At 41.5% G+C, this 26,720-nt stretch overlaps 1 protein-coding gene across 3 annotated transcripts; it reads left to right on the top strand.

The window, feature by feature from the left end:
- Positions 1–2,952: 2,952 nt before the first annotated feature.
- LOC122129916 (NACHT, LRR and PYD domains-containing protein 3-like) lies at positions 2,953–25,309 on the top strand. Of its 3 annotated transcripts, XM_042704641.1 has the most exons (15): positions 2,953–3,185; positions 3,473–3,586; positions 6,989–7,530; positions 8,067–9,864; positions 11,127–11,297; positions 11,447–11,599; positions 11,753–11,908; positions 14,066–14,218; positions 14,356–14,526; positions 14,953–15,123; positions 16,132–16,305; positions 16,635–16,805; positions 19,948–20,121; positions 21,606–21,652; positions 24,762–25,309. In XM_042704641.1, exons 1-15 carry the CDS (start codon positions 3,118–3,120, stop codon positions 25,292–25,294), a joined length of 4,596 nt encoding a protein of 1,531 aa, XP_042560575.1. In that variant the 5' UTR covers positions 2,953–3,117; the 3' UTR covers positions 25,295–25,309. The 3 variants fall into 3 exon arrangements, with proteins under 3 accessions (XP_042560575.1, XP_042560576.1, XP_042560577.1); XM_042704642.1 differs by lacking the exon at positions 21,606–21,652 and having other exon boundaries at positions 24,762–24,788; XM_042704643.1 differs by lacking the exons at positions 11,127–11,297; positions 11,447–11,599; positions 11,753–11,908; ... (6 more) ...; positions 21,606–21,652; positions 24,762–25,309 and having other exon boundaries at positions 8,067–9,868.
- Positions 25,310–26,720: the final 1,411 nt, after the last annotated feature.

The following is a 26,720-nucleotide window of genomic DNA, read 5'->3' as shown; positions in this document are numbered from 1 at the left end:
GTCTGTTTGTGTATGTAGGAGGAATCCTTTACTTTCTCTGGGAAGATGTGAGTGTGTAGCTCACAGTCTCTGATGAGGTGTCTGTTTGTGTATGTAGGAGGAATCCTTTACTTTCTCTGGGAAGATGTGAGTGTGTAGCTCACAGTCTCTGATGAGGTGTCTGTTTGTGTATGTAGGAGGAATCCTTTACTTTCTCTGGGAAGATGTGAGTGTGTAGCTCACAGTCTCTGATGAGGTGTCTGTTTGTGTATGTAGGAGGAATCCTTTACTTTCTCTGGGAAGATGTGAGTGTGTAGCTCACAGTCTCTGATGAGGTGTCTGTTTGTGTATGTAGGAGGAATCCTTTACTTTCTCTGGGAAGATGTGAGTGTGTAGCTCACAGTCTCTGATGAGGTGTCTGTTTGTGTATGTAGGAGGAATCCTTTACTTTCTCTGGGAAGATGTGAGTGTGTAGCTCACAGCAGTCTCTGATGAGGTGTCTGTTTGTGTATGTAGGAGGAATCCTTTACTTTCTCTGGGAAGATGTGAGTGTGTAGCTCCCAGTCTCTGATGAGGTGTCTGTTTGTGTATGTAGGAGGAATCCTTTACTTTCTCTGGGAAGATGTGAGTGTGTAGCTCACAGCAGTCTCTGATGAGGTGTCTGTTTGTGTATGTAGGAGGAATCCTTTACTTTCTCTGGGAAGATGTGAGTGTGTAGCTCACAGTCTCTGATGAGGTGTCTGTTTGTGTATGTAGGAGGAATCCTTTACTTTCTCTGGGAAGATGTGAGTGTGTAGCTCCCAGTCTCTGATGAGGTGTCTGTTTGTGTATGTAGGAGGAATCCTTTACTTTCTCTGGGAAGATGTGAGTGTGTAGCTCACAGTCTCTGATGAGGTGTCTGTTTGTGTATGTAGGAGGAATCCTTTACTTTCTCTGGGAAGATGTGAGTGTGTAGCTCACAGTCTCTGATGAGGTGTCTGTTTGTGTATGTAGGAGGAATCCTTTACTTTCTCTGGGAAGATGTGAGTGTGTAGCTCACAGCAGTCTCTGATGAGGTGTCTGTTTGTGTATGTAGGAGGAATCCTTTACTTTCTCTGGGAAGATGTGAGTGTGTAGCTCACAGTCTCTGATGAGGTGTCTGTTTGTGTATGTAGGAGGAATCCTTTACTTTCTCTGGGAAGATGTGAGTGTGTAGCTCACAGTCTCTGATGAGGTGTCTGTTTGTGTATGTAGGAGGAATCCTTTACTTTCTCTGGGAAGATGTGAGTGTGTAGCTCCCAGTCTCTGATGAGGTGTCTGTTTGTGTATGTAGGAGGAATCCTTTACTTTCTCACCACTTGTTCTCTCACTCATTCATCTTCCCTCTGTCTGACTGGGTCTATCTGTCTCTTCGTTCTCTCTGTATCTTTCTCTTTCATCTCTCACTCTCTCGCTCTGACCCCCCCCCCCCCCCCCCCCGCCTCCAACTCTCAGGTCTGTTCACAGGGGATGGTGGGGTCAAAGTGGACATCACTGCTCACTCTGGAGGGATAGTGAACGCCCCAGCCTTGAGCAGAGGATCACCCATGCTACAACAAGGAGGGGGTAAGGACTCAATGTCGGCCATATTAGGTGCAATACACACACACACACACACACACAAATATTACACAAACCTTGGTGTATATATGACATTTCTAGGTAGGTTAGACTTGGGGATTCATAAGTGCTGAACAGGACAAAGAAGAGATGTCTTATTTGAAGTTTAAGTGCATACGATGTTAGAGAAGAGTTGGGTCTTCAGCTGCTTTGGGAGTGATGCTGCAGAGCGTGTGGAGCTGGGAAACTCATCCCACCACAGTGGCACCACTGACGGCTTGAGACCTTTGGCTGACTGGTGTAGGGAGAGACCACCAGACTCTCTGCTCATTGGCAGCATGCACTGGTGAAGATGGACTGTAGACCTGGGTGAGGGTGTTTAGATAGGAGGATGTTGTTGAGGGGGTGGCTACCATCTAGTGGAGCATCAGAGCATAAATCAGTGAAGATAGATAAACAGGTGTGTCGTGTCTTTTATTGCCAATAAAAAAATGGTACCATAATGTCTGGTACACAGGAAATATGTCTGTACTGGTTTTGTACAAATGCATTGGTCCCTTTGTTAACTTTATGGTTTGTTGGCATATATATTGGTTTACTTATATTGTTTTTGTTTCATGAGTATTGGTCATTATTCACTTGTATTGAACTTTGACTGAAACTGTTAGTTCTACGTTTCGCATATGAAAGAATGTCAATCTTGATACACAGACATGTAAAGTTAAGTATAAGAATACATACGTTTGAATTATAATAAGTAATAATTACGTTTATCCATGCAACATGTTTAAAACAATGATAGTTGCTTCGACAAATAAAAGAGGAAAACTAATAAAAAATAGCTACAAAAATAACCACAGCAAAGGTGGAAGTAAAATGCTACACTGATGATACATTCCAAGCTAAAAAGTGAAAATCATATCTTAAGATTAAACCAGTTATTTCCCCATTTCACCATACTACATCTGACTTTTGTTGTCTTCAGATTTCAATGCAGCAGAGAAGATTAAATCACTAAACCCGAGGCTTCAGGAGCACCTGAAACAAAGGTTTTCTGTTGTACATCAAGAGTCTGGAGTTTCTAGTGTACAAGATATCTACACTGACCTTCACATTGTAGAGGGCCGCACAGGTGAAGTCAACAATACACGTGAAGTGTCGACAAATAACAAGAGCCAGATTGGGAGAGGACCAAGCTCTTCAAATAAGCAAGTCAAGTTGGCAAATTATATTGGACATTTTTACATTTTACTCATACAGATAGGTACAAGAGTGGAGAATTACTTGCGTGTTTGTGATTGAGTGTGTGTGTGTGTGTGTGTGTGTGTGTGTGTGTGTGTGTGTGTGTGTGTGTGTGTGTGTGTGTGTGTGTGTGTGTGTGTGTGTGTTTGTATGTGTGTGTGTGTGTGTGTGTGTGTGTTAAAGAGAGAGAGTGAAGGTGAGAGTATGCAGACATGCTAACCTTACTAACTAGTGTTGGCTAAGTCTATTATTTTGTCTCCTTATGTAACCAGGCCACAGACACACAGACCAGTGTCTCCAGTGCCCAGCTGTGTGTCTATGAAGAGTGACCGGTCCATGGGACGCCCTCCCAATTTCAGCAGTGGACCACCACAGTCTGATCCAAAGTCAGTTGTCAGCTATTATATTTGACATGTTTGCATGTTACACATACAGATATGTACAAAAGTGGAGAGTTACTTGCGTGTGTGTTTGTGATATTGTGTGTTTGTTTTGTTTGTTTCTGTGTGTGTGTGTGTTTGTTTGTTTTGTTTGTTTGTGTGTGTGTGTGTGTGTGTGTGTGTGTGTGTTAAAGAGAGAGAGTGAACGAGTGAGTATGCAGACATGCTAACCTTACTAACTATTAGGAAGAAGTGTTGGCTAAATCTATTATTTTGTCTCCTTATGTAACCAGGCCACAGACACACAGACCAGTGTCTCCAGTGCCCAGCTGTGTGTCTATGAAGAGTGACCAGTCCATGGGACGCCCTCCCAATTTCAGCAATGGACCACCACAGTCTGATCCAAAGTCAGTTGTCAGCTATTATATTTGACATGTTTGCATGTTACACATACAGATATGTACAAGAGTGGAGAGTTACTGGTGTGTGTGTTTGTTTTGTTTGTTTCTGTGTGTGTTTGTTTGTTTTGTTTGTTTTTGTGTGTGTGTGTGTGTGTGTGTTTGTTTTGTTTGTTTTTGTGTGTGTGTGTGTGTGTGTGTTTGTTTTGTTTGTTTGTTTTTGTGTGTGTGTGTTGGTTTATTTTGTTTGTTTTTGTGTGTGTGTGTGTGTTAAAGAGAGAGAGTGAACGAGAGAGTATGCAGACATGCTAACATTACTAACTATTAGGAAGAAGTGTTGGCTAAATCTATTATTTTGTCTCCTTATGTAACCAGGCCACAGACACACAGACCAGTGTCTCCAGTGCCCAGCTGTGTGTCTATGAAGAGTGACCAGTCCATGGGACGCCCTCCCAATTTCAGCAGTGGACCACCACAGTCTGATCCAAAGTCAGTTGTCAGCTATTATATTTGACATGTTTGCATGTTACACATACAGATATGTACAAGAGTGGAGAGTTACTGGTGTGTGTGTTTGTTTTGTTTGTTTCTGTGTGTGTTTGTTTGTTTTGTTTGTTTTGTGTGTGTGTGTGTGTGTTTGTTTTGTTTGTTTCTGTGTGTGTTTGTTTGTTTTGTTTGTTTTTGTGTGTGTGTGTTGGTTTATTTTGTTTGTTTTTGTGTGTGTGTGTGTGTTAAAGAGAGAAAGTGAACGAGAGAGTATGCAGACATGCTAACTTCACTAACTATTAGGACAGGGTGTCCGCGGGGTATTAAACAGTATTAAAAGGTGATAAATCAAAATTGCCAAATTTAAGGCCATTAAAAGTGTTAAATGTAGTTTTAGAGGTATATTTTTTTTTTTTAAATAGGTATTATTTTTTCAAGTGTCCTATTCTGATTGATATTCTATCTTCTAAAGTTCGCGTTAGTTCGTTTAAATGCGGGCTTTGGCAAAGCTGGGCACAATCAAAGATCTTCCGTATCAATCCTGAAGTCTCAACTTTGTATGTTTGATGCTGACGTCATATTCAGTGATCGTTCGACATCTCAAACACTGCGCGCTTCAACTGGGTAACCAACTGGCTGGCTTACGTTTTTGACTTGCTTAGGCATATCTTCAACGTCCAGACAACCATCGTTGTCGTCATGGGCAAATGCAAGTTTTCTGACAGCTGGGTTTAGTAGGGAATAACCGGCAGGCTTATTGTTTGGTTTGTAAAAAAAACATCAATGTCAACTGGATGGGAGCTAATGCACTTCGGTCGCATATGCAAACCATTAAACATAAAAATGGAATGCGCGGTCGGCGAGAGCAGTTCATTCTACCACTCTGCCAACTGTCTGTGCTGCTGCACCACCACCACCGAAAGCTAGTGCCACGGTACAAGCCAACGCTACGGCTCCAGCAACTACGTCTGACCTCCGGGTGACTATGGGCGCCACACCAACACTGCGTGCGGAGGCTCTGTGGTGTTTAAACACTGCAGTTAAACACCACTCATTGAACTCCAACGAAGGAATTTCGGAGCTGTTTAAAGAAATATTTCCCGACTCTGACATCGCAAAGTCATTCACGTGTGGTAAAGACAAAACCGGCTACATCATCAGATTTGGATTAGCATCGTTCTTCAAAAAACAGCTTGTTGATGGCATCAACAAGGCTGGGCCATTCGTGTTGATGTTTGCTCATGAATTCATATTAGGCCTATAGCACACCAGTTCACGTAGTGGATGCCAGTTTGTGGATGGATATTAGCAACAATTCATATAGCAGATGCCGGTTTATAATGCATCAACAGTTCATGTAGTGAATGCCAGCCAGTGTGCTGGAACTATCTCTCCATTGCACATTTAATGTAGTTTGTTTTATTTTTATTCACAAAATGAAATAAATGTGTGCAATATGTGGTCAACATCAGTGAGTCTCTAAATCTATTATGTTGTGTATAGTGTTATACATGTCAAAATCTCTGTAAACGTTAGAAAGGTCGCCGATTAACACTTGCAACTCAGTGTCGTGATGGTTTTAAAAAAAATTCAGAAGGTAGTAAAAAAGGTATTAAAAAGGTATTACATTTAACTTAAGGATTGCTGTATATACCCTGTAGAAAAAAGTGTTGGCAAATGCTGAATCCATTATTTGACCCAGGATGTGTGAGTGAGTGAGTGAGTGAGTGAGTGAGTGAGTTAAAGAGAGAGACAGAGAGAGAGTGAACGAGAGAGTATGCAGACATGCTAACATTACTAACTATTAGGAAGAAGTGTTGGCTAAGTCTATTATTTTGTCTCCTTATGTAACCAGGTCACAGACACACAGACCAGTGTCTCCAGTGCCCAGCTGTGTGTCTATGAAGAGTGACCAGTCCATGGGACGCCCTCCCAATTTCAGCAGTGGACCACCACAGTCTGATCCAAAGTGAGTTGTCAGCTATTATATTTGACATGTTTGCATGTTACACATACAGATATGTACAAAAATGGAGAGTTACTTGCGTGTGTGTTTGTGATATTGTGTGTTTGTTTTGTTTGTTTCTGTGTGTGTGTGTGTTTGTTTGTTTTGTTTGTTTCTGTGTGTGTGTGTGTGTGTGTGTGTGTGTGTGTTAAAGAGAGAGAGTGAACGAGAGAGTATGCAGACATGCTAACATTACTAACTATTAGGAAGAAGTGTTGGCTAAATCTATTATTTTGTCTCCTTATGTAACCAGGCCACAGACACACAGACCAGTGTCTCCAGTGCCCAGCTGTGTGTCTATGAAGAGTGACCGGTCCATGGGACGCCCTCCAGATTTCAGCAGTGGACCACCACAATCTGATCCAAAGTCAGTTGTCAGCTATTATATTTGACATGTTTGCATGTTACACATACAGATATGTACAAAAATGGAGAGTTACTTGCGTGTGTGTTTGTGATTGAGTATTTATGTGGGTTTGTTTGTGTGTGTTTGTTTGTTTCTGTGTTTTAAAGAGAGAGAGTGAACGAGAGAGTATGCAGATTGGCTAACCTTACTAATTATTAGTCTGATCCAAAGTGAGTTGTTAGCTATTATATTTGACATGTTTACATTTAACTCATACAGATATGTACAAAAGTGGAGAATTACTTGCGTGTGTGTGTGTGTTTGTGTGCTAGTGCTAGTGCTTGTGAGTGAGTGAGTGTGTTTTTGTTTGTTTGTGAGTGAGTTTGTGTGTTTTTTTTGTTTGTGCATGTTTGTGTGTGTGTATATGTAAGTGTTGTGCGTGTGAGTGTGTGTTTGTGTGTGTGTTGAAGAGAGTGAGAGAGAGAGCAAGTGTGTGTTTTTGCAGATCCTGGTGTAAGGTGTTCTGTGGTGTAAGGTGATTATTTGTGTGATTTATCTGTCACTGCAGTGTCAGGAGGAATGTTCTGACCCAGGATCAGTCCAGGTGTGGAGTGTGTGAGCAGCTACTGAGGGACCCAGTCATCACCACCTGTGGACACAGTTTCTGCAGGCACTGCATCAGCAGCTACTGGAGTCAGTCTGGTCCATCAGGAGACTACAGCTGTCCCCAGTGCAGAAAGAGATCCAGAGCACAACCCTTTCTAAACCCTGACATAACCATGGCACAACCTCTGTTATACGCACATACAACCATGACACAACCTCTGTTATACCCACATACAACCACGACACAACTTCCTGTATATCCCCCTACAGCCATGGCACAATCTTCTCTCTACCAACACAGAGAAATGGCACAGATTTATCTAAAGCCATCTACAACCATGGCACAAGTTCCTCCATATCCACACTCAGACTCGGGGCAGGACCCTCTATACCCACACTTCCACAAGGCACAGATTTCTCCACAACCTCCTTTGGATGAGCACATAGTCCTGGAAGGAAGCAAACATCTCCAAACTGAGCATGCTCCTGTCAAAAGGGCCAAACTAAGAGGTGAGTTGATAGGTGAAAATTCACCCTAGTTACCTCAGGACTCCGGAACAGCATATAAGTATATTTATTAGACAAACAACAATTGCAATCGGGCTCACTCCCAGCACAAGGCTGAAAGTGAAGCCGTGATAAACACATCGCACAAGGTTTATATAGACAGAAGTTAATATGCAGTCTAAGTGGCACCTAATATTCTAAGTTACACACGCACACAGAAAAGCCATGTTCCTGCTTACATAAGTACATGATTCATATAAGGTAATTAATAATACAAGGCACTTGATTATTATATTCTTAAGTCATTGACAGTGTTTGGAAATTATCTCCATCATGAGTCTTGAAGTATTTCTTTCAGAACTGCTTCCAGGAGTTGGGTTCCTGCATGAATAGAAACACTATTTAGTTAAGAAACAAAATTATGGTGACATTTTGAAGTTCATTGTTCAGTGTTACTCTTCTTGAAATATGGATTAGAAAGACGATTATAAATTAGTATGATGCTGATCTGTTATGTTTGTTTGTTTAATGCCAAACAGATGATGTCCTGAACAGAGCACAGCTGACTCATAAAGCCAGTATGAAGAAGAGGTTTGAGAGCATATCTGAAGGTGTCATAAGATTAGAGACTCAAACACTCCTGAACAAGATCTACACAGAGCTATACATCACAGAGGGAGAGAGTGAAGGGGTGAATAATGAACATGAAGTTTGGCAGGTAGAGTCAGCATCCAGATCACAAACTACAGAAGACACAGCAATCCACTGCAATGACATCTTCAAGCCCTTACCTGGACAGCAGAGACCCATCAGAACTGCCATGACCAAGGGCATTGCTGGCATTGGAAAAACCGTCTCAGTACAGAAGTTCATCCTTGACTGGGCAGAGGAGAAAGCTAACCAGGATGTAGATTTCATGTTTGTACTTCCGTTCCGTGAGCTGAATTTGGTCAAACATGATCAGTACAGTCTTCACAAGCTCCTGCTGGACTTCCACCCTGAGCTTAGGGAGCTACAGTATGGTGAATACAAAGACCGCCATACTGTGTTCATCTTTGATGGTCTGGACGAGAGTCGACTTCCGCTGAATTTCCAAGAGAACCAGCAGTTGTCTGATGTGACACAAACATCATCAGTGGATGTGTTGATGACGAGCCTCATTCAGGGATCTCTGCTTCCCTCAGCTCACATCTGGATAACCTCCCGACCAGCAGCAGCCTGTCAGATCCCTTCTCAGTGCATCAATCAGGTGACAGAAGTACGAGGGTTCAGTGATCCACAGAAGGAAGAGTACTTCTGGAAGAGGATTAGTGACCAGAATCAAGCCAACAGAATCATCTCGCACATTAAAGCATCCAGGAGCCTCCACATCATGTGCCACATGCCAGTCTTCTGTTGGATCTCAGCCACTGTCCTTCAGCAGATACTGGAAGAGGATGATGGGAAGGAACCCCCCAAAACTCTGACTGAGATGTTCATACACTTCCTGCTCATCCAGACCACCAGGAAAAAACAGAAGTATCAAGAGGAAAATGATACAGATAGACAGAGGCTCCTGGAATCACATAAGGATGTCATACTGAAACTGGCAGAGCTGGCCTTCAAGCATCTGGAGAATGGCAATCTCATGTTCTATGAGGAAGACCTGAAAGAGTGTGGCATTGACGTGAGTGAAGCCTCAGTGTACTCTGGCATGTGCACAGAGATCTTCAGGGAGGAATGTGTGTTTCACCACAAGAAGGTCTACTGCTTTGTGCATTTGAGTATCCAGGAGTTTCTTGCTGCACTTCATGTGTTTGCCTCCTACTTGAGTAAAAACATGGAGGCCCTGACACCATTCCTCAAAGGGAAGTCCAGGTCTTTGCCAGATGTGCCTCTACATGAGCTGCTGAAGAATGCTGTGAACAAAGCTTTGGAGAGCAAGAATGGACACCTTGATTTGTTTGTTCGCTTCCTTCATGGCATTTCTCTGGAGTCAAATCAGAGACTTTTGGTTGGTCTCCTGACACACACACACAGCAGTCCAGAAAGTGAGAAGAAGACTATCCGAAACCTGAAGGTGATGCAAAGGCCAAATATCTCCCCTGAGAGGTGCATCAATCTGTTCCACTGCCTGGTCGAAATGCACGACTCTTCTGTTCATGATGAAATCAAGGCTTTCCTGCAGGCAGAGAAGGGTTCAGTGAAACAGCTCTCCCTGGCTCACTGCTCAGCCTTGGCTCATGTGCTTTTGATGTCTGGGGAGGTGCTGGATGAGTTTGACCTGAAGAAATACAAATCCTCTCCAGAAGGTCGCAGGAGACTGGTTCCAGCTGTGAGATGCTGCAGAAAAGCTCTGTGAGTTAAGTTCGGCAATAACCTTGACACTGAATTCAGACTTGTTGTCATCGAAATGCTTATGTTAGGAGGTGTTACTATAGGTAGCATTGTACTATAGGTTTAAAGGTCCACTGTGTTATTTTGCTTAAAGAAACTAAACTTTGTTTACATGAGTGTCTTTGAGAGCAGTAAAACCCCCTACCTGATGAAATGTTTCTCACGTCTTTTTCACATTGTTCGCTACAATATTTACATCCAACCTGAGAAATAAGTGACCATTCTGCAGTTCTGCTCCTCTATGGCATGGATGGGGAAGGAGTAGGGTTGGGTACCGTAAACTGGTGCCAATATGGTAACGGGTTGCTAGGCAGATTTCGTGGGGCACATTTAAAACTGCCCCATCTCCCAATGTAAACTTTGGCCTGTGTCGTTCACGCTCATTGTTGTTTCCATAGCAACAGTCTTATGACAGCGAAGAGCAGGCAGCATTTCACAGAGAAAGCACAAACAGTGCTAGCCATCAATTTAACAGAGAAAATGCCGAAAGGTAAACGGTTAAAAGTGTAGCTGTATTTCGCACAAAAAGATTCAAACAACGCGACGTGCAGCAAATGCAACAAAACAATTGCGTGTAAAGGGGGGAGAGAAGGCAAGAGTCAAAGGCAGATCAGCAACCGCAGACTGAAGACTAAATGGAGATGCCAGCCAAACTAAACCTAGTCTCTTAAAGGGGCAGTACAAGTTCACGTACACATGTGTTCAGATAACAAGATTAAGTATAAACAAGATAGAAAAGATAGGTATAAACAAATCAGAAAATTGTGAAATTTCATGAAATAAATGCAAACAAAATAATACATCTTTGACTCCGAAGGCAAATATGCTCATATTTCTGCAAAAGAATTGCTGAAGTTTGAAGCTGTAGTGTGTGTACAGAGTGTGTGTGTGTTTTGTATTTATTTTATTTATATTTATTTAAGTATACTGTAAACTGTTGTTAACAGTTAATATAGTTTGAAGTTAAAAAGTTTGAAGCTGTAGTGTGAAGCCAAGTGTTTTGTATTTATTTATTAATAAAAAAAGCCTTTCTTTAATGTTGTCAATCGTCGTTTTGTGCTTTAAAAAAAATAAAAAATGATCGGTTCAGGCACCGTTTAGGCACCGGTATCATTTTAAAAGTATCGTTTGAGCACTGGTATCGGAAAAAACCCAAACAATACCCATCTCTAGGAAGGAGGCACTCAGTTTTATATTTGTTTCTTCTCTTGTCTCTCTGACAGACTTGCTGACTGTAAACTATCAGAGAGGTCATTTGAGATTGTGGCCTCAGCTCTGCAGTCTGCAAACTCCCCCTTAAGAGAGCTGGATCTGAGTCACAGTGACCTGCAACAGTCAGGAGAAATGCTGGGCTCTGCTCTACAGAGTCCAAACTGCAAACTGGAGACACTGAGGTCAGTAATATTGTAGATCGTGTTAACAGACACATACTGTTGAGATTGTGTTAACCAGACAATAGCAACATCAATGTTTTACTCTAGGCTGAATTTGCTCTCTGATTTCACAGTTTGTGATAGTCTGTTACACAATTTTGTTTTTGCAGACTTGCTGGCTGTAAACTGACTGGAAGGTTTTTGGCCTTGACTCTTCAGGGGGCAAACCCCCACCTGAGAGAACTGGACATCAGTGACGGCGAGCTTCAGGACTGTGGAGGAGAACTGCTCCATAAACCACTGAATGAAGACTGTAAAGTCAGGTCTGTATATTAAGAGAAGAGCTGTTGGACAGATAACCCCTTCCTACACACATTTTCTTCTTTACTAGTATTTCTCATTTTGAAAGTGAAGAGGTGTAGAGGACATGGTTCTTACAGCCGCTTCCTCCCCCTCTGTTGACTCATCTGCTATAGACTCAAGCACAGCTCCTGTGCGGTCGTGGCGTCAGTCTTGCAGTTTTGTGTTTCTCAACTGAGTGTCTTGGACATGAGTGGCTGTGATCTGCAAACATCAGAAGAGAAGCTGCCCTCTAGTCTTGGAAACCCAAACTGCCGACTGAAAACACTGAGGCAAGTAATATTGCTGTTTTTAGAGAAACCTCATTGAGTTTTATTACTGTGTGACCAAGAGTCTTACATCTGGTATGTAACCAGAAAAAACAACAGCTGAGTTGTACCTTTGCTGTCACATTAGTTTTATTTAGTGTTTCTCTCAAGTGTTTAGGTTTCAGATATATTTTGTTTAATAGATAGATAAATAGATAGATAAAACAGAAAAGAAACATGCTGAGTGACTGGGGACTAGAATGTGACCTGCAGCAGTCAGGATAAATGCTGCTTTCTACTCTACAGAGTCCAAACTGCAAACATTTACTAACATTGTGACCGCAGCGCAATCAGCGTCTTTGCCAAACCGCATATAGCGCACGGTATTTTGCATCCTATTTATCAAACAAGAACCCTCGTCGTGTCATCTGCGCCTAACACTGCCCATTAGTGTTATTTAGCGCTCCGCTAAAATATGGAAGAAAGAGCCTGCGTGTTCCACCATGGATGATGAGCTAAAATTAGAATTCGAGCTTTTGGTTCACGAGATTACAGCAAACTAGCCCCGGTAAATATAGAAACTCATAAATATTTCTCCGTTTAGCCCTTCCGTCCACATTAAAAGTTGTGATCACTTTGAATTCAAGACTGTCCTTTATTGGTGATCTGATTTTGGGAAATTAAACTTTTCAGCAAACATTGAGTTTCTGGGTTGCTATGGTTACCCCTCAGGGTGCCTGGGCAGCTTCATATTAACGAGTTTATGTTCACAAGTTCATATTCACACATATTAACATGAGTTAATCACACACAGGCAACTGCAAACTGTTAAGATGGTTCCCTAAGCTAGAGATAGCTAGGATAGTTAATAGCCAGGTTAACTGCTCCATATCATCCCGTTAAATAGTCTGGTAGGAATACATGACACTCCTTACTTTAAAACAGCATATTCCTGAACACTGAAAACCATGCTTTTCAAAAACGCTGCCCTAGGCAGATACATCACAGAAGGTGAGCACTGTACTCGGTGTGCTTGAACTATGGGTGAAAATACGGTTTAAAGTAAACCATACAATGAGCGGCGATTCTGGGTAAAGCGTGGCCGAACAGCTAGCTGGTGGGACAATTGTGTATGCCTATATTAAATGATATATCAAATATAAACATAAAAAAAAAAAAAACATTTCTGATGTTCGTGTTTTTCAAATTTCTCGCAGGCACATAGTTTTCATTTAGCAGCTGATTTGTCATGCTGAAACACCTCTTGTTTCATTAGTAATACATAATTAGGCGCACTTTACGCATCTCCTCCCATCTCTTTGCGACCAACACCCACTTTCCCTTATACCCTCCCAGCAGCGGTAATCTAAAGTGCGCCACCTTTGTAAATACGGTTTTATGTTTTTACCCGCTATTTTACGCCTGAAACAGGCGCAATCCTGTTAGTAAATGAGGCCCTGAGGTCAGTAATATTGTAGACTGTGTTAACAGACATATACGGTTAAGATTGTGTTAACCAGACAATATGTTAACCAGACAATAGCAACATCAATGTTTTACTGTTAGGTGAAAATTCACTCTCAAGTTATCTCAAGACTCCGGAGTTGTAGATCAGTATATTTATTCAATAACAATTGCAATCGGGCTCACCCACGTCCAGCAGGCCAGAGAGAGACACGGGCCCTCTCTCAGAGAGAGAGGGAACTCGTGTTCAGGTCCACACTGCAGCAGACGAGAGAAAAGCCATATTAAACACATCGCACAAGGTTTATATAGATAGTGTTCTCTGGCGCCAAAACTATTTGACAGCAGGGATAACCACGTGGTGGGTCTCTGACGTCAGAGGCTCCCTGTCTTGCAAGGATGGTAGTTTTGCACAAGGCCGGAAAAAGCACAGTTCGACCCTTCTTATCACCTCTAGTCCAAACATGCTCTTGCACATATGCAGACTAAGTCGCACCTAATAATCTAAGTTACACACGCACACAGAAACACAGAAAAGCCATGTTCCTGCTTACATAAGCACATGATTCATACAAAGTAATTATTAATACAAGGCACTTGATTCATATATTCTTAAGTCATTAACAGTGCTTGAAAATGATCTCCATCATTTACTTTAGATTTTGCTCGAAGATTTAACAATTTGTGATAGTCTGTTATACAATTTTGTTTTTGCAGACTTGCTGGCTGTAAATTGACTGGAAGATGTTTGGCCTTGACTCTTCAGGGGGCAAACCCCCACCTGAGAGAGCTGGACATCAGTGACAGTGAGCTTCAAGACAGTGGAGGAGAACTGCTCCATAAACCACTGAATCAAGACTGTAAAGTCAGGTCTGAATATTTAGAGAAATGCTGTTGGACAGAGAACCCATGTCTTCACGCATATCCTTCTTTACTCCTCGTCAATTTCCAAATAAGAGATACCAGTAGAGGACATGTTTCTTACAGCCACTTCTTCCCCCCTGTAGACTCATCTGCTGTAGACTCAAGCACAGCTCCTGTGCGGTCGTGGCGTCAGTCTTGCAGTTTTGTGTTTCTCAACTGAGTGACTTGGACATGAGTGGCTGTGATCTGCAAACATCAGTAGAGAAGCTGTTGTCTAGTCTTGGAAACCCAAACTGTCGACTGAAAATACTGAGGCAAGTAATATTTCTGTTTTTAGAGAAACCTCATTGAGTTTCATTACTGTGTGAGTCTTACATTCCGTATTTAACCAGAAAAAAACCCCAGCTAAGTTGTACCTTTGCCGTCACATTAGTTTTATTTAGTATTTCTCTCAAGTCTTTAGGTTTCAGATATATTTTACTTATCAAACACAATGGACACATTCCAGGTGTACCTACAAAGTGTAAACTTTCCTTGTATTAAGGTGTGTTGGACTCAAAACACAATTTTCCATTTATTTCATCCAGTGCTAAGTATTTAATTAGCAGACTCTCACTGTCATTATCTCTATTTTTTTTATCATGTGAGTTTTATTTAAGAGTGTCTTATCTATATTTCCGAGTGTACACACACACGCACACGTACATATTTGAAACATTTTTTTTCATGCTGTCTTTTAGACTTAAGGGCTGTAAACTCACACATGAGTCCTGTAAGGTTGTGGCCTCATTTCTGCAGTCAGCAAACCCCCTGCTAGTGCTGGACATGAGCAAAAATGTCCTGAGAGATTCTGGAGTTCAGCTTCTTTCTAAGGGACTGTCTAGTCCTCACTGTAAACTGCAGACATTAAGGTTGGTCTTACAATATCATGATTCCTGATAACATGAACAATATCAGCATAGTTCTGTATCACACATCACCACTTAAGCATTCAAATGGAATAAACAGTGAGGTTGTATTGAGTGTATAGTGTGGTTTCAGGATAAGTACGAGAATGGCAGGATAATGGAAGTGTTCTGTTCTTAAAAATGTTTTCATTTGAATTGCTTACACAATTAATTTACTACATTTAGTTTTGTACTTTTCCCAGTTTTACTGCAAACATTAAACAGCATAATGTAGGCTACTGTTTTGCTGTGCTGGATTGTCAGCTTGATGGTCATCTGTAGGAGTCTGGATGCTTCTTGACAGTTAGCATTTTCCAATACCAGAACATCAGGGATCTACGGTTAGAAGACTCTCACTTCAGGCACTAATATTAGAAGCCTGTGATGTCATTGACATGCTGAAAGTCTAGTGTGGAAGTACTTGTGTGAACATGTATGAGAGTTTGCTCTTAAATAAGCCTTTCACTGTGGCTCTGGAATGTTGAGAGTGTAGGGGTTGACTTGCTGACTTCCTAAGGTGTAATTACTGGGACTGTTGGCCAGTGATGTTGATGTTTTTCTTGTTCATATTTCATAAAATGGAGCTCCAATACTACACTGAGTATGTGCTCTGACTGCCATGCCAACAAGCCTGGCTGTTCTGCTTTCTTTATTTGCTACAGTACACACCAGCAATATTATCATGACTTGTGCTTGTTAAATTTACATTTGATCTGACTGCAAAAGTCTTGTCTTAACCTCAGCATTGATAGGCCCAAATCTACACTATTTTCCAGTAGTAAGAGAGAAGAGATTGGATTATTGATAAACTCAATCATTGCCAGTGCTATCATGAATCAGAAGCTAATGTAAAATGATCCAGACTGTATCCTGGGGGTTTACTGGGCTTGATATCCAAGATGGCTATGTTTCATCACAACTCTTTCTCTCTCCCTCTCTGTATTTGTATGAAATTGTGTGTGTCTCTTTCAGGCTGTCTGATTGTCATATTTCAGAAGACGGTTATGTTTGTCTGGCTCTCACTCTGATGGCAAACCCCTCATGTGTGAAAGAACTGGATGTGAGCAACAATAATCCTGCAGAATCAGCAAAGAACCTGTTATTTGCTACACTGAAGGATCCTCACTTAAAAATGGAGGAACTTCGGTATGTTCTCTAAAGTTTTCTTCACTTTAAAATGACTAATTGAAGATAGATTTTGCAGGCTGAAGATGTGATGAATTAGATTTCCTGAAAGTACAGGAGAAAATGTCTTTGAAGAGGCATTCACACAAGAGGTGATAGACGATGCAATGATATCCATGAGGCTAGCTCCTATGTGCCCCACACAAAATCATACTACTACAATTTTGTATATGACTGCACAGAAAAATAAATATGCAGGGAGGGGACCTAGGAATAACTACACTTTTGTTATTTATTTGCTGTGTAAAATTAAAGTGATCTATACTGTTCTGTCCATGATTGTCTTTCAGACTAGCTAGTCATGGACTCAGTGATAAATCCTGTGAGATTGTGGCCTGTGCTCTGCAGTCACCAAACTGCCTGCTACAGCTGGACCTGACAAACAATGACCTGAAGGATTCTGGAATTCAGCTTCTCTCTTCAGGACTAAGTAGCCCTCACTGTAAACTACAGACATTAAGGTTGGTGTTTGACTTTCATTTTAGTATCTAGTATCACTCCCGATCGGAGATTTTGATACATGTGCTAGATTAGTTTTGATGGTCATGAACTGTTCACAATTCTGTCTATACAAAACCATCTGCATTTTGCAGAAAGTGACAGGACACTCCTGCCACCTATCAATGTTTCCTGGAAAAAATAACCAGGCTATGAAATATATTACTATTTTTGTATTTTATGCTTAGTTTTTTCCCTGTTGATCTAGAAAACGTATATAGTTTTGCTTGATTAAAATGATACACTGATATCAAATCAGTTCACATGCTAAACTCACAGTTTTGTGCCTCAACTGCATTTTCTTCACTGACCTTCACTGTCTGAAATATATTCCTGTTCATTTTGCTCCTTTTTTGGTGGATGAAGTGTCAATTTCTGTGTCATTCTAAACTTTTGAACAGTATTGTTTTTATCCATACTACCATGCCATTTTCTACTCTCTGTCTCTTTACCTCTCCCTCAACGCAGTCTTGCTAACTGTAAGCTAACAGAGGAATCCTGTAAGGCTGTAGCCTCTGCTCTGCAGTCATCGGTCTCCCTGACCGAACTGGACCTCACAAACAATGACCTGAAGGATTCTGGATTTAAGCTTCTCTCTGCAGGACTAAGTAGCCCTCACTGCAAACTACAGACATTAAGGTTGGTGTTTGACTTTCATGTTATGATCAAGTATCACTCCTGATTGTAGCTTTTGATGCATGTGCTAGATTAGTTTGCTGTCCATGAACTGTTCACAATTCTGTCTATACAAAACCATCTGCATTTTGCAAAAAGTGACAGGACACTCCTGCCACCTATCAATGTTTCCTGGTACACTAAGTAGTTGTAATGGTGTAATGAGTGTTAAACACATATTCTCAAATGCTTGGGTGTAGATGGTCAGTAAATGGATTCAGAGTGTGTTCTCAAAGCTATATTTCTTCAGGGGATAATTATAATTATCTTGACCCATGGTGTAGATTGACCAGTCAATCAGTGTAGGTCAGAATTGTTGTGGACTTGTGTACCACACTTTTGCACTTGTATAATTGCTGCCTATCAAGAGTCAGCCAGAAAACATGTAATCAGTTTTCATGATGTGTTTTCATCCATTACTGTAAGAACATGTGTAGTGTTTAAATATAACTAATACAAAGTGTCCCATTTTTATTGTTTGTAGTAAAAGTCTGTTAATTCGTAATGGAAATTTCTCAGACAGAGGTTCCCCAAGGACGGCAAGTTATGTTATATTAGTAATTTTATCCCACAGGAACGGAGACCTCAGTCAGGCAATTGTAAATAAAATCAGGAACAATGAGGCGCATCAAGGGAGAGAGAGCATGAATTCACATAATGATTCACTAGCTTCTCTAACTAGACAGGGAACACGACTTGAAGTATTTTATCAGTTGAAAGGAGAGGAGTGTTCATCACAGAGCTCAGATCACATGGGCCACCCCGGGTCCAGACTCAGGAGTTACACCCCAGTCCTTATCACTGAGAAACATAGGCACACACAGTGGCGATTTTAGCCTGAAATTTCTGGTGGGCCAATTTTGTATGACTTGTCACCGTCATGTCACCGTCAAAAAACTAGAGGTAGCTGATTATTATAAGCGGTAGACCAGTAAGATATGTTATGGGCTGCATTTTGAGTGCCAGCAGGGAGCAGAAATCCTATTTCAAATACATTTCACATGCTTCAGCGCTCAGCGCAACACAAAGATGTTGCCTATAATACAGCATTAAAGTAAAATGATTGCAACAAAGTAAAAAGATTAGACAGACACATAGCTCAAATAACTTGACTAATTTATTAAGCTTGTGGCACACAATATGAAGCGAAAGGCACAACTTAAAACAAATAACAGCAACAAAACATGCTGCTAAATGAACAAAACTTTGTAAAAAGACGATGTCCTTGCAGATTGCATTGATACATCCATCAGCTCCAAAAAAAAAAAGGTTTGACTCACCAATGCAGATCACCTAAATAGGAAGTTTGCGCGGTGGTTCTTTGCTTGAGCAAACCTCTCGATGACTTTGCTGTTAAAATCCACCAGTCCATGAACAAACGGGTTTTCAATGGTAAGCATGGAGAGGGCGTTCAGTCTCTGCTGTCGCATTGTGTTTCTTGTGAATGTCTTAATCCTTTTGTGTGGCCCCAAACATTTATTTTTTATTTATCTTCCAACGACAATGTACTAAATTGCACCCTCAACAACTAGTCTACATTATTCATTGTAGGATGAATTAAAACACTTCCAAAATACTCGAAAACTAGCGATAGCTAACTAGCAGTAACGTTACTGGCATTGATCTGTCTGATTTTTTATCTTTTTTTTCTAAATCACGGGGTACAGGTCTCGCGGTTTTCGCATTATTCCAGTCTAGTTGCTAGGCAGATTTTGTGGGGCACATCTGAAAGTGCCCCACCGCTCAATGTTAACTTTGGCCTGTGTGGTTCACGCTCATTGGTGTTTCCATGGTAACGGTGGGGCAGCGTGGGCCGTTGCCCCACCGGAAAGGGAGGGACAGCGGAGAGCAGCATTTAACAGAGCAAGCACACAGACAGAAAAACACACAAATCAAATGACTCCAAAACAAGACTATAATGCTTGTGAGTCAAGTTTATTCACACGCATATTCACGCTACTTTGCATTTCTTTTTTTTTTCTGCGAAGTACGAATGTATTGAGCTTTCTGCACAACAGCATCATCTGGATCTGGTGGGGCAGTGCCCCACCTGCCCCTAATGTAGAAACGCCACTGGGCACACAGATATAAATGGCACATTCAGGAATACACAGATATATGCTTACCTTACTTCTAATTCTAAGAAACATATAGGCATCTGAGTAGAATAATAAGACATTAATAAGACTTTAGTTCTGAATGGAATCTCTGTAAACTTTTTGTTCTTCAACCTCTTGGAATTAATCCTCAGCTAGGGTTTAAAGCAGACTGTGTCAGTTTATGGATGTTCTTAGTGATTTATCTGCTCTCAAAGTAAATTGTTTTTCAAAAATAAATTTGTGGGATTTTGACAAAATGGCTGAATTTGCAAATGTCTTGCGTAATGCGTTCCCTTCTCTAATAATGAGGGGAAATGATCTCTTGTTTCAGACTGTCTGGTTGTCTCATCACACACCAGGGCTGTTCTTTCTTGGCCTCTGCCCTCAAATCAAACCCCTTCTACCTGAAACAGCTGGATCTGAGCTACAATCACCCAGGAGACTCAGGTGTCAGAGAGCTCACAGACAGACTGAATGATCCCAACTGTAAACTAGAGAATTTCAGGTAAGTGCTGGGTCTTTATCTGAGTGTACATACAATTTTAAACAGTTGCCGAGGACACCCAGGCTAAAGGGGTGTGGAGGGAGATTTGAATGGAGTGGATGGACAAACTCTTTTCACTAAGAGCACCAAGTCTGGACTGCTGGAGGTGCATCTTCTTTCTATTCCTACATGGATGTGCATGTTGCTCCTCCTCCTAAACTCCAAGATGTCATGGTGCACATGTCCTGCTAGTATCACCAGTCAGAAAAGAGAAGAGACTGCACTGTGGGCAGAACATATGTTGACACAGAGCCTGTGAACATGTAAAGATTGTATTACACATTACACACACACACACACACACACACACACACACACACACACACACACACACACACACTGAGCGGTAGAATCTCTTTAGCGTTAAACTCCTGACTCCAGGTGGCCACCCATCAGTCTGTACACGGACACACTCACACACACACAAACAAGGAACTGCAAACACAAGAGCAATCAAGCACAAAGCAAGCAGAAACACACACAGGGACATAACAGCATGGGATCGGTGGGGTCCTTTACTATGCCTCGGGCCTGCCTACAGACTCTCTGGTAGTAAATGAGCTCCAGGGTTGGGAGTGGAGCTCCTTCTCTGCTGTCTTGATGACTCTCTGGTGGTCCTGAGCAGTGCTGTTGTCATACCACACTGTCAGCCTGTTTGTTAGCATACTCTCAATAGTGCACCTGTAGAAGTTTGTAAGGATACTGGGTGGTATACTGAATTTCCTGAGGAAGTACAGCTGCTCCTGGTCTTTCTTGATCAGCTGGTCTGTACTTTATGACCATGTGAGGTCCTCACTGATGTGAACTCATAGGAATGTAATGGTGCCCACCCTCACCAGTGCAGACCCGTCTATGTGAAGTAACTGATGATGTTGGTGCTGATATCCTCTGTTCCTTCTCCTTACATCCACAATCATCTCTTCAGGTTTGCTGACATTGAGGGAAAGGTTGTTCTTATGGCACCATGTCACTCAGCTTGACACCTCACTCCTGTACGCTGTCTCATCACCACCAGTGATCAAGCCTATGACAGTGGTGTCATCAGCAAACCTGATGATGGAGTTGCTCACATAGGAGGCAGTGCAGTCATATGTGAAGAGTGTGTTGAGCAGGTGGCTCAGCACACAACCTTGAGGGCTGCAGTGTTCATGATTAGTGTCTTTGAGGAGAGAGGCCCAATGCTGACAGATTGTGCTCTGCTAGTGTGGAAGGCCATGATCTAGCTGCAGAGGGAGGGGATATATGACAGCTGTCCTGAAAAAATATCCCATGAATATATGAAATATATTACTATTTTTGTATTTCATGCTTAGTTTTTACCGGTTGATCCAGAAAACGTATATAGTTTTGATTGATTAAAATGATACACTGATATCAAATCAGTTCACATGCTAAACTCAGTTTTGTGCCTCAACTGTATTTTCTTCTCTCCTTTCTTTTTTGAGGTATGACCATGGAGGAGAGTTCATGATTAAACCAGGACTGAAAAAATGTGAGTGATTTTATTCATTCTTCCCTGAAAAAATACATACATGTTTGTGTATTAACATAGAAACATTGAGGTGTGTGTGTGAATGAAAAAGAGAAGGAGGTTTTGTATGTTTATAGGTTTAGCAGTGCCTGTGATCATGCGTGTGCCATCAGTGTCTCTTCAGTACTGGAGGCTGATGTTTCTTTGTTTTCACTTGGTCATTCTTTGATTCCATTTGACTTGTGATAATTCTAAAACATGAACATGAATGTGATCAAGTCGACTCCCAGCTCATACAGCTGCTGCTGAGCAACTGCAGTGTCTGGCCCTGAAAACAGCTGCCAGCTTACTGCCATAAGATTATCATGGCATGTGTCATCAGGACAATGAAAGCTGAACAGAATTGATCTCTGGACCTGACAGACCTACACACACACACACACACACACACACACTCACCAACTCAACTTCACTCCATGGCCTGATACCAGGAAACGCACTCAAAAACACACACACACACACAATCAGGAATGAGTCCAGGATGACCAACACAAACATTATCACACACTAAACAAGGACACACACACATAAAGATAGACACACACGTATATTTAGTCATGCAATCACACACACAAAGATATACACATCTAACGCACACAGGATCATGATTAATACAAACTGTATCACATAAACAAGGTCACATATACACTCACAACCATACAGAGAGAGAGAGAGGGAGAGAAACTCACACACACACACACACAAACACAGACAGAGATAGACAGAGAGAAACACACTTATTTACACACACTCCACTTCATTTACACACCTATACTACTTCCTGACACTCACACACACACACACACACACTCACTCTAACACACAATCATGAATGAGTCCAGGATAACCAACACAAACAGTATCACACATAAACAAGGACACACACAGACAAAGTTACACACACAAGTACATTTAATCCTTTAATCACACACACACACACACACAAAGATATACACTAATAATTTTTTCTACACCCACACGTACATCACACTTTACATATACACACATTCCAAAAATCTCTCTTCACACTTCCTCAATACACACACTCTAACATATGCGGACACACACACACGCACATGCACCCATTCACTCACTCACTCACTCGCATACATAAACACACACATGCACCCACTCACTCACATACATACACACACACACACATTGAACACAAACAATATCGCACATACACAAGGAAACACACACCTATGCACTCACACACTCACTGAATCACAAATTTGTCCAGGATGAAGAACACAAACTATTTCACACATAAACAAGGACACAAAGATACACACACAAGTGCATTAATCATGCAGTCATACACACATCTCATGATTTTTCTACACCGAAACTCACTCACAAACATTCCATAAATTACTCCAAAACTCTCGACTCCCTTGAATAAACACACGCTAAGAAATGTGCGCAAATTCTCACACACACACCCACTGATTCACTCACATATACTACAAACACAGACAGAGAGAGAGAGAGAGAGAGAGAGAAACACACACAAGAGATTACATATATACTCTTTCGTGCTTTCCTGACACACACACGCACACACACACACACTCTCTCACACACACACACACACACACACACACTCTCTTACACTGATATAAACATACATACACACACAAACACACACACATATAGGTGGAAAGAGAGAGAGAGAAAGTGACAGAAACACACAGAGATTACACATATACTCCTTTCTGCCACACAAACACATACACGCACACACTTTCCATAAATGACTCCAGAACACTCAAACCCCTGAATAAACACACACTAACAAATGCGCGCAAACTCACACACACACACACACACACACACACACACACACACACACACACAACCAAACACACACAGACACACACACACACAGACAGAAAGAGAGAAAAGAAAGAAAGAAAGAAACGCATACAAGATATTACATATATACTCTTTCAACACACACACACACACACACACACACAAAGATATCATACATATACTTTCTGACACACATATACATTCTCTTACACAGATATAAACTAACACACACACGCAGAGATAGAGAGAGAGAAAGTGACACACACACATACAGTCATTTACAGTCACACACAAGAGATTACACATATGCTCCTTCCTGACAAACACACAGAAATATCACAAATACACAAGGATGCACACACACACACACATACAGAGGTTCACATACACTCACACACACAGGATTCCACATATACTCCTTCCTGACACACACAGGAAGAGACTCATACATGCACTCACTCAATCACACACACAGAAGGATGCACACTCACTCACTCACTCACATACATGCATACATACACACACACACACACACACACACACACACACTCACTCACATACATATATATACATATCTTACACAAATATAAACTAACACACACACACACACAATATCATATATATACATTATCTTACATAGACATACTCGATCGCATACACACACACACACACACACTAGATCAGGGGTACTCAATTAGAAACCCAAAAGATCCACTTGCCAAATGTTCATTCGGACCAGGGTCCGGACAGAGTAAATTATCATGCAGCCTCAGAGGGGGGCCTAAACTTTTTCATACGACTGTATACTCCCTCTTGCCTTCTTGACTCTCACACACACAGGTACATTGAATCATGCACTCACACACACACAAATATACACACTTCTCATTCACCTCCCAGAATTTTGAACAGACACACACACACACACACACACACACACACACACAAACACGCACACACACACACACACACACACACACACACACACACACACACACACACACACACACACACACACACACACACACACACACACACACACACACGTCTGTTGGATCTGTGTGTGATGATGTGTGTATGTTTGTTTGAGCATGCGTTTGGTTGTGTGTAAGCAGGGAGAGGTGTATATCTGAACATCTGTGTGTGTGTGTGGGGTCGGGTGTGGTGGGATGGGGGGTGGGGGTGGTTACAGTGAATAGTCCCTTTCCCTCCCCCTTATTCTGATGAGGATGTTCTCTCCTCTTGTCTGCAGATGCCTGTGAGCTCACACTGGACCCAAACACAGCAGACAGACATCTCTCTCTCTCTGAGGGGAACAGAAAGGTGACACGTGTGAGTGAGGAGCAGCCATATCCTGACCACCCAGAGAGATTTGACTGTAATCAGGTGTTGTGTAGAGAGGGTCTGTCTGGGCGCTGCTACTGGGAGGCTGAGTGGAGTGGGGATTGGGCTGATATAGCAGTGGCGTATAAGAGCATCCAGAGGGAAGAGAGGAGTAATGAGAGCACACTGGGATATAATGACAAGTCCTGGAGTCTGTTCTGCTCTGGTAACAGTTACTCTGCCAGACACAATAATAAACACACTACCATACCTGACCCCTCCCCCCGCTCCAGAAGAGTAGGAGTGTACCTGGACTGGCCAGCCGGCACTCTGTCCTTCTACAGCGTCTCCTCTGACACACTCACACACCTGCACACGTTCCACTCCACATTCACTGAGCCCCTCTATCCTGGGTGTAGGGTTTATTATAACACCTCAGTGTCCCTGTGCCAGATCACATGACCTCCCCATGCAGCAGGAACACAGGAGTCACCCACTCCTATTCATACACATGTGTGATGCTGTGATGTTATGGAAATAGTGATGTGTGTATTCTGTTTATACACAACTACTTTGATGATACTATGCAAATGATGATATTACATTTTTGTATATTTTGTGCATTTACTGAATTGAATATGTGGGTTATAAGAATTTTTCAGCAACAATATGATGTATTCTGCTCTCCTTAAGGTTTAGTAATTTGCTGCATTTGTCTGAAAATGATGCACTGGTCTGGGGTCTGTGTATGAATGTGTGTGTGTGTGTGTGTGTGTTTTTGACATAGTTATTACGTAATGTGTGTGTGTGTGTGTGTGTGTGTGTGTGTGTTAGGCATAGTTATTGTGTAATGTGTGTATGTGTGTGTTGGGCATAGTTATTGTGTATAATGTGTATAGTTATTGTGTATAATGTGTATAGTTATTGTGTATTATTGTACATCACACATAACATTCTGAACTGGTTTAACTTGGCTGGCGTGTGTAGAAGCAGATGGGTGCACACATATTGTGCTGAGATGGTGAGAAGGAAGCTTTGTCATCAGCATCCTCAGATGTGTGAGGCCTGTGTGAGGTAGTGGCTGTGCATATTCAGCTGTTTTGTAAACATCTTCTTTTTCAAGTTATATTATCAGTCTGTTTGTTTCCTTTCTTTCTCTTTGTTTTTGCACATGGATACTCTTAACCCCCTGGTGGTGGGGGAATAAATTGCAAGCCACTGAATTTTTGTCTCCATGCTGCCTTTTTGTGCCTAAAGACCCTCAACACTTAACCCTTTGACAGTGTGTGTGTGTGTGTTTGTTAGGCATAGTTGTTGTGTAATGTCTCTGTGTGTGTTAAGCATAGTTCTTTTGTAATGTGTCTGTGTGTGTGTGAGAGAAAGGGGCGTAGTTATTGTGTTATGTGTGTGTGTGTGTCTGTGAGAGAGAGAGTTATTGTGTCGAGTGTGTGTGTGTGTGTTTGTTAGGCATAGTTATTGTGTAATGTGTGTGTGGTTCCTGTCCTCTGTATCTGTTGTTCTGCACATGCAGAGAAATAAAATGTCTAAATAAAATCCTGAAATAAAATGTCAAAATAAATATTTTTAGAGAATATAACACGGGAGTGGCTTTTTGGTGATGGATGTGTCTTCATTATTTGAGTTGATTAATGTTTTGTTTTTCTCTAAAGCCAAAACAGAGTATTAATTTGTTCTTTTTCCATGTGTCAAATTCAAATGCATAAATTAATTGGCAAAAATAGTAAATAAGGTTATACATTTCAATGTTATTTTTCAATGTGTCTAATGCATAACTGACTTGGCCATCACATGCATTGCAGTAGTATAATAAGTAAGGTTACATTTCCACACAATGAATCACTGTAGCATGCAGGTAGATGAGTGAGGG

The sequence above is a fragment of the Clupea harengus genome, unplaced genomic scaffold (genome assembly GCF_900700415.2).
Source record: "Clupea harengus unplaced genomic scaffold, Ch_v2.0.2, whole genome shotgun sequence".
NCBI classification, from domain to species: Eukaryota; Metazoa; Chordata; class Actinopteri; order Clupeiformes; family Clupeidae; genus Clupea; species Clupea harengus.
The sequence above is the reverse complement of the archived record's forward strand: the minus strand, read 5'-3'. Positions and strand labels throughout refer to the sequence as shown.

Excerpts from the sequence above, each read along its gene's own strand:
- LOC122129916 (XM_042704641.1), top strand. The coding sequence starts at position 3,118 with ATGAAGAGTGACCGGTCCATGGGACGCCCTCCCAATTTCAGCAGTGGA. Across the intron at positions 3,186-3,472 it reads CCACCACAGTCTGATCCAAA|GCCACAGACACACAGACCAG; the intron begins GTCAGTTGTCAG and ends TTATGTAACCAG. Across the intron at positions 20,122-21,605 it reads TGTAAACTAGAGAATTTCAG|GTATGACCATGGAGGAGAGT; the intron begins GTAAGTGCTGGG and ends TTCTTTTTTGAG.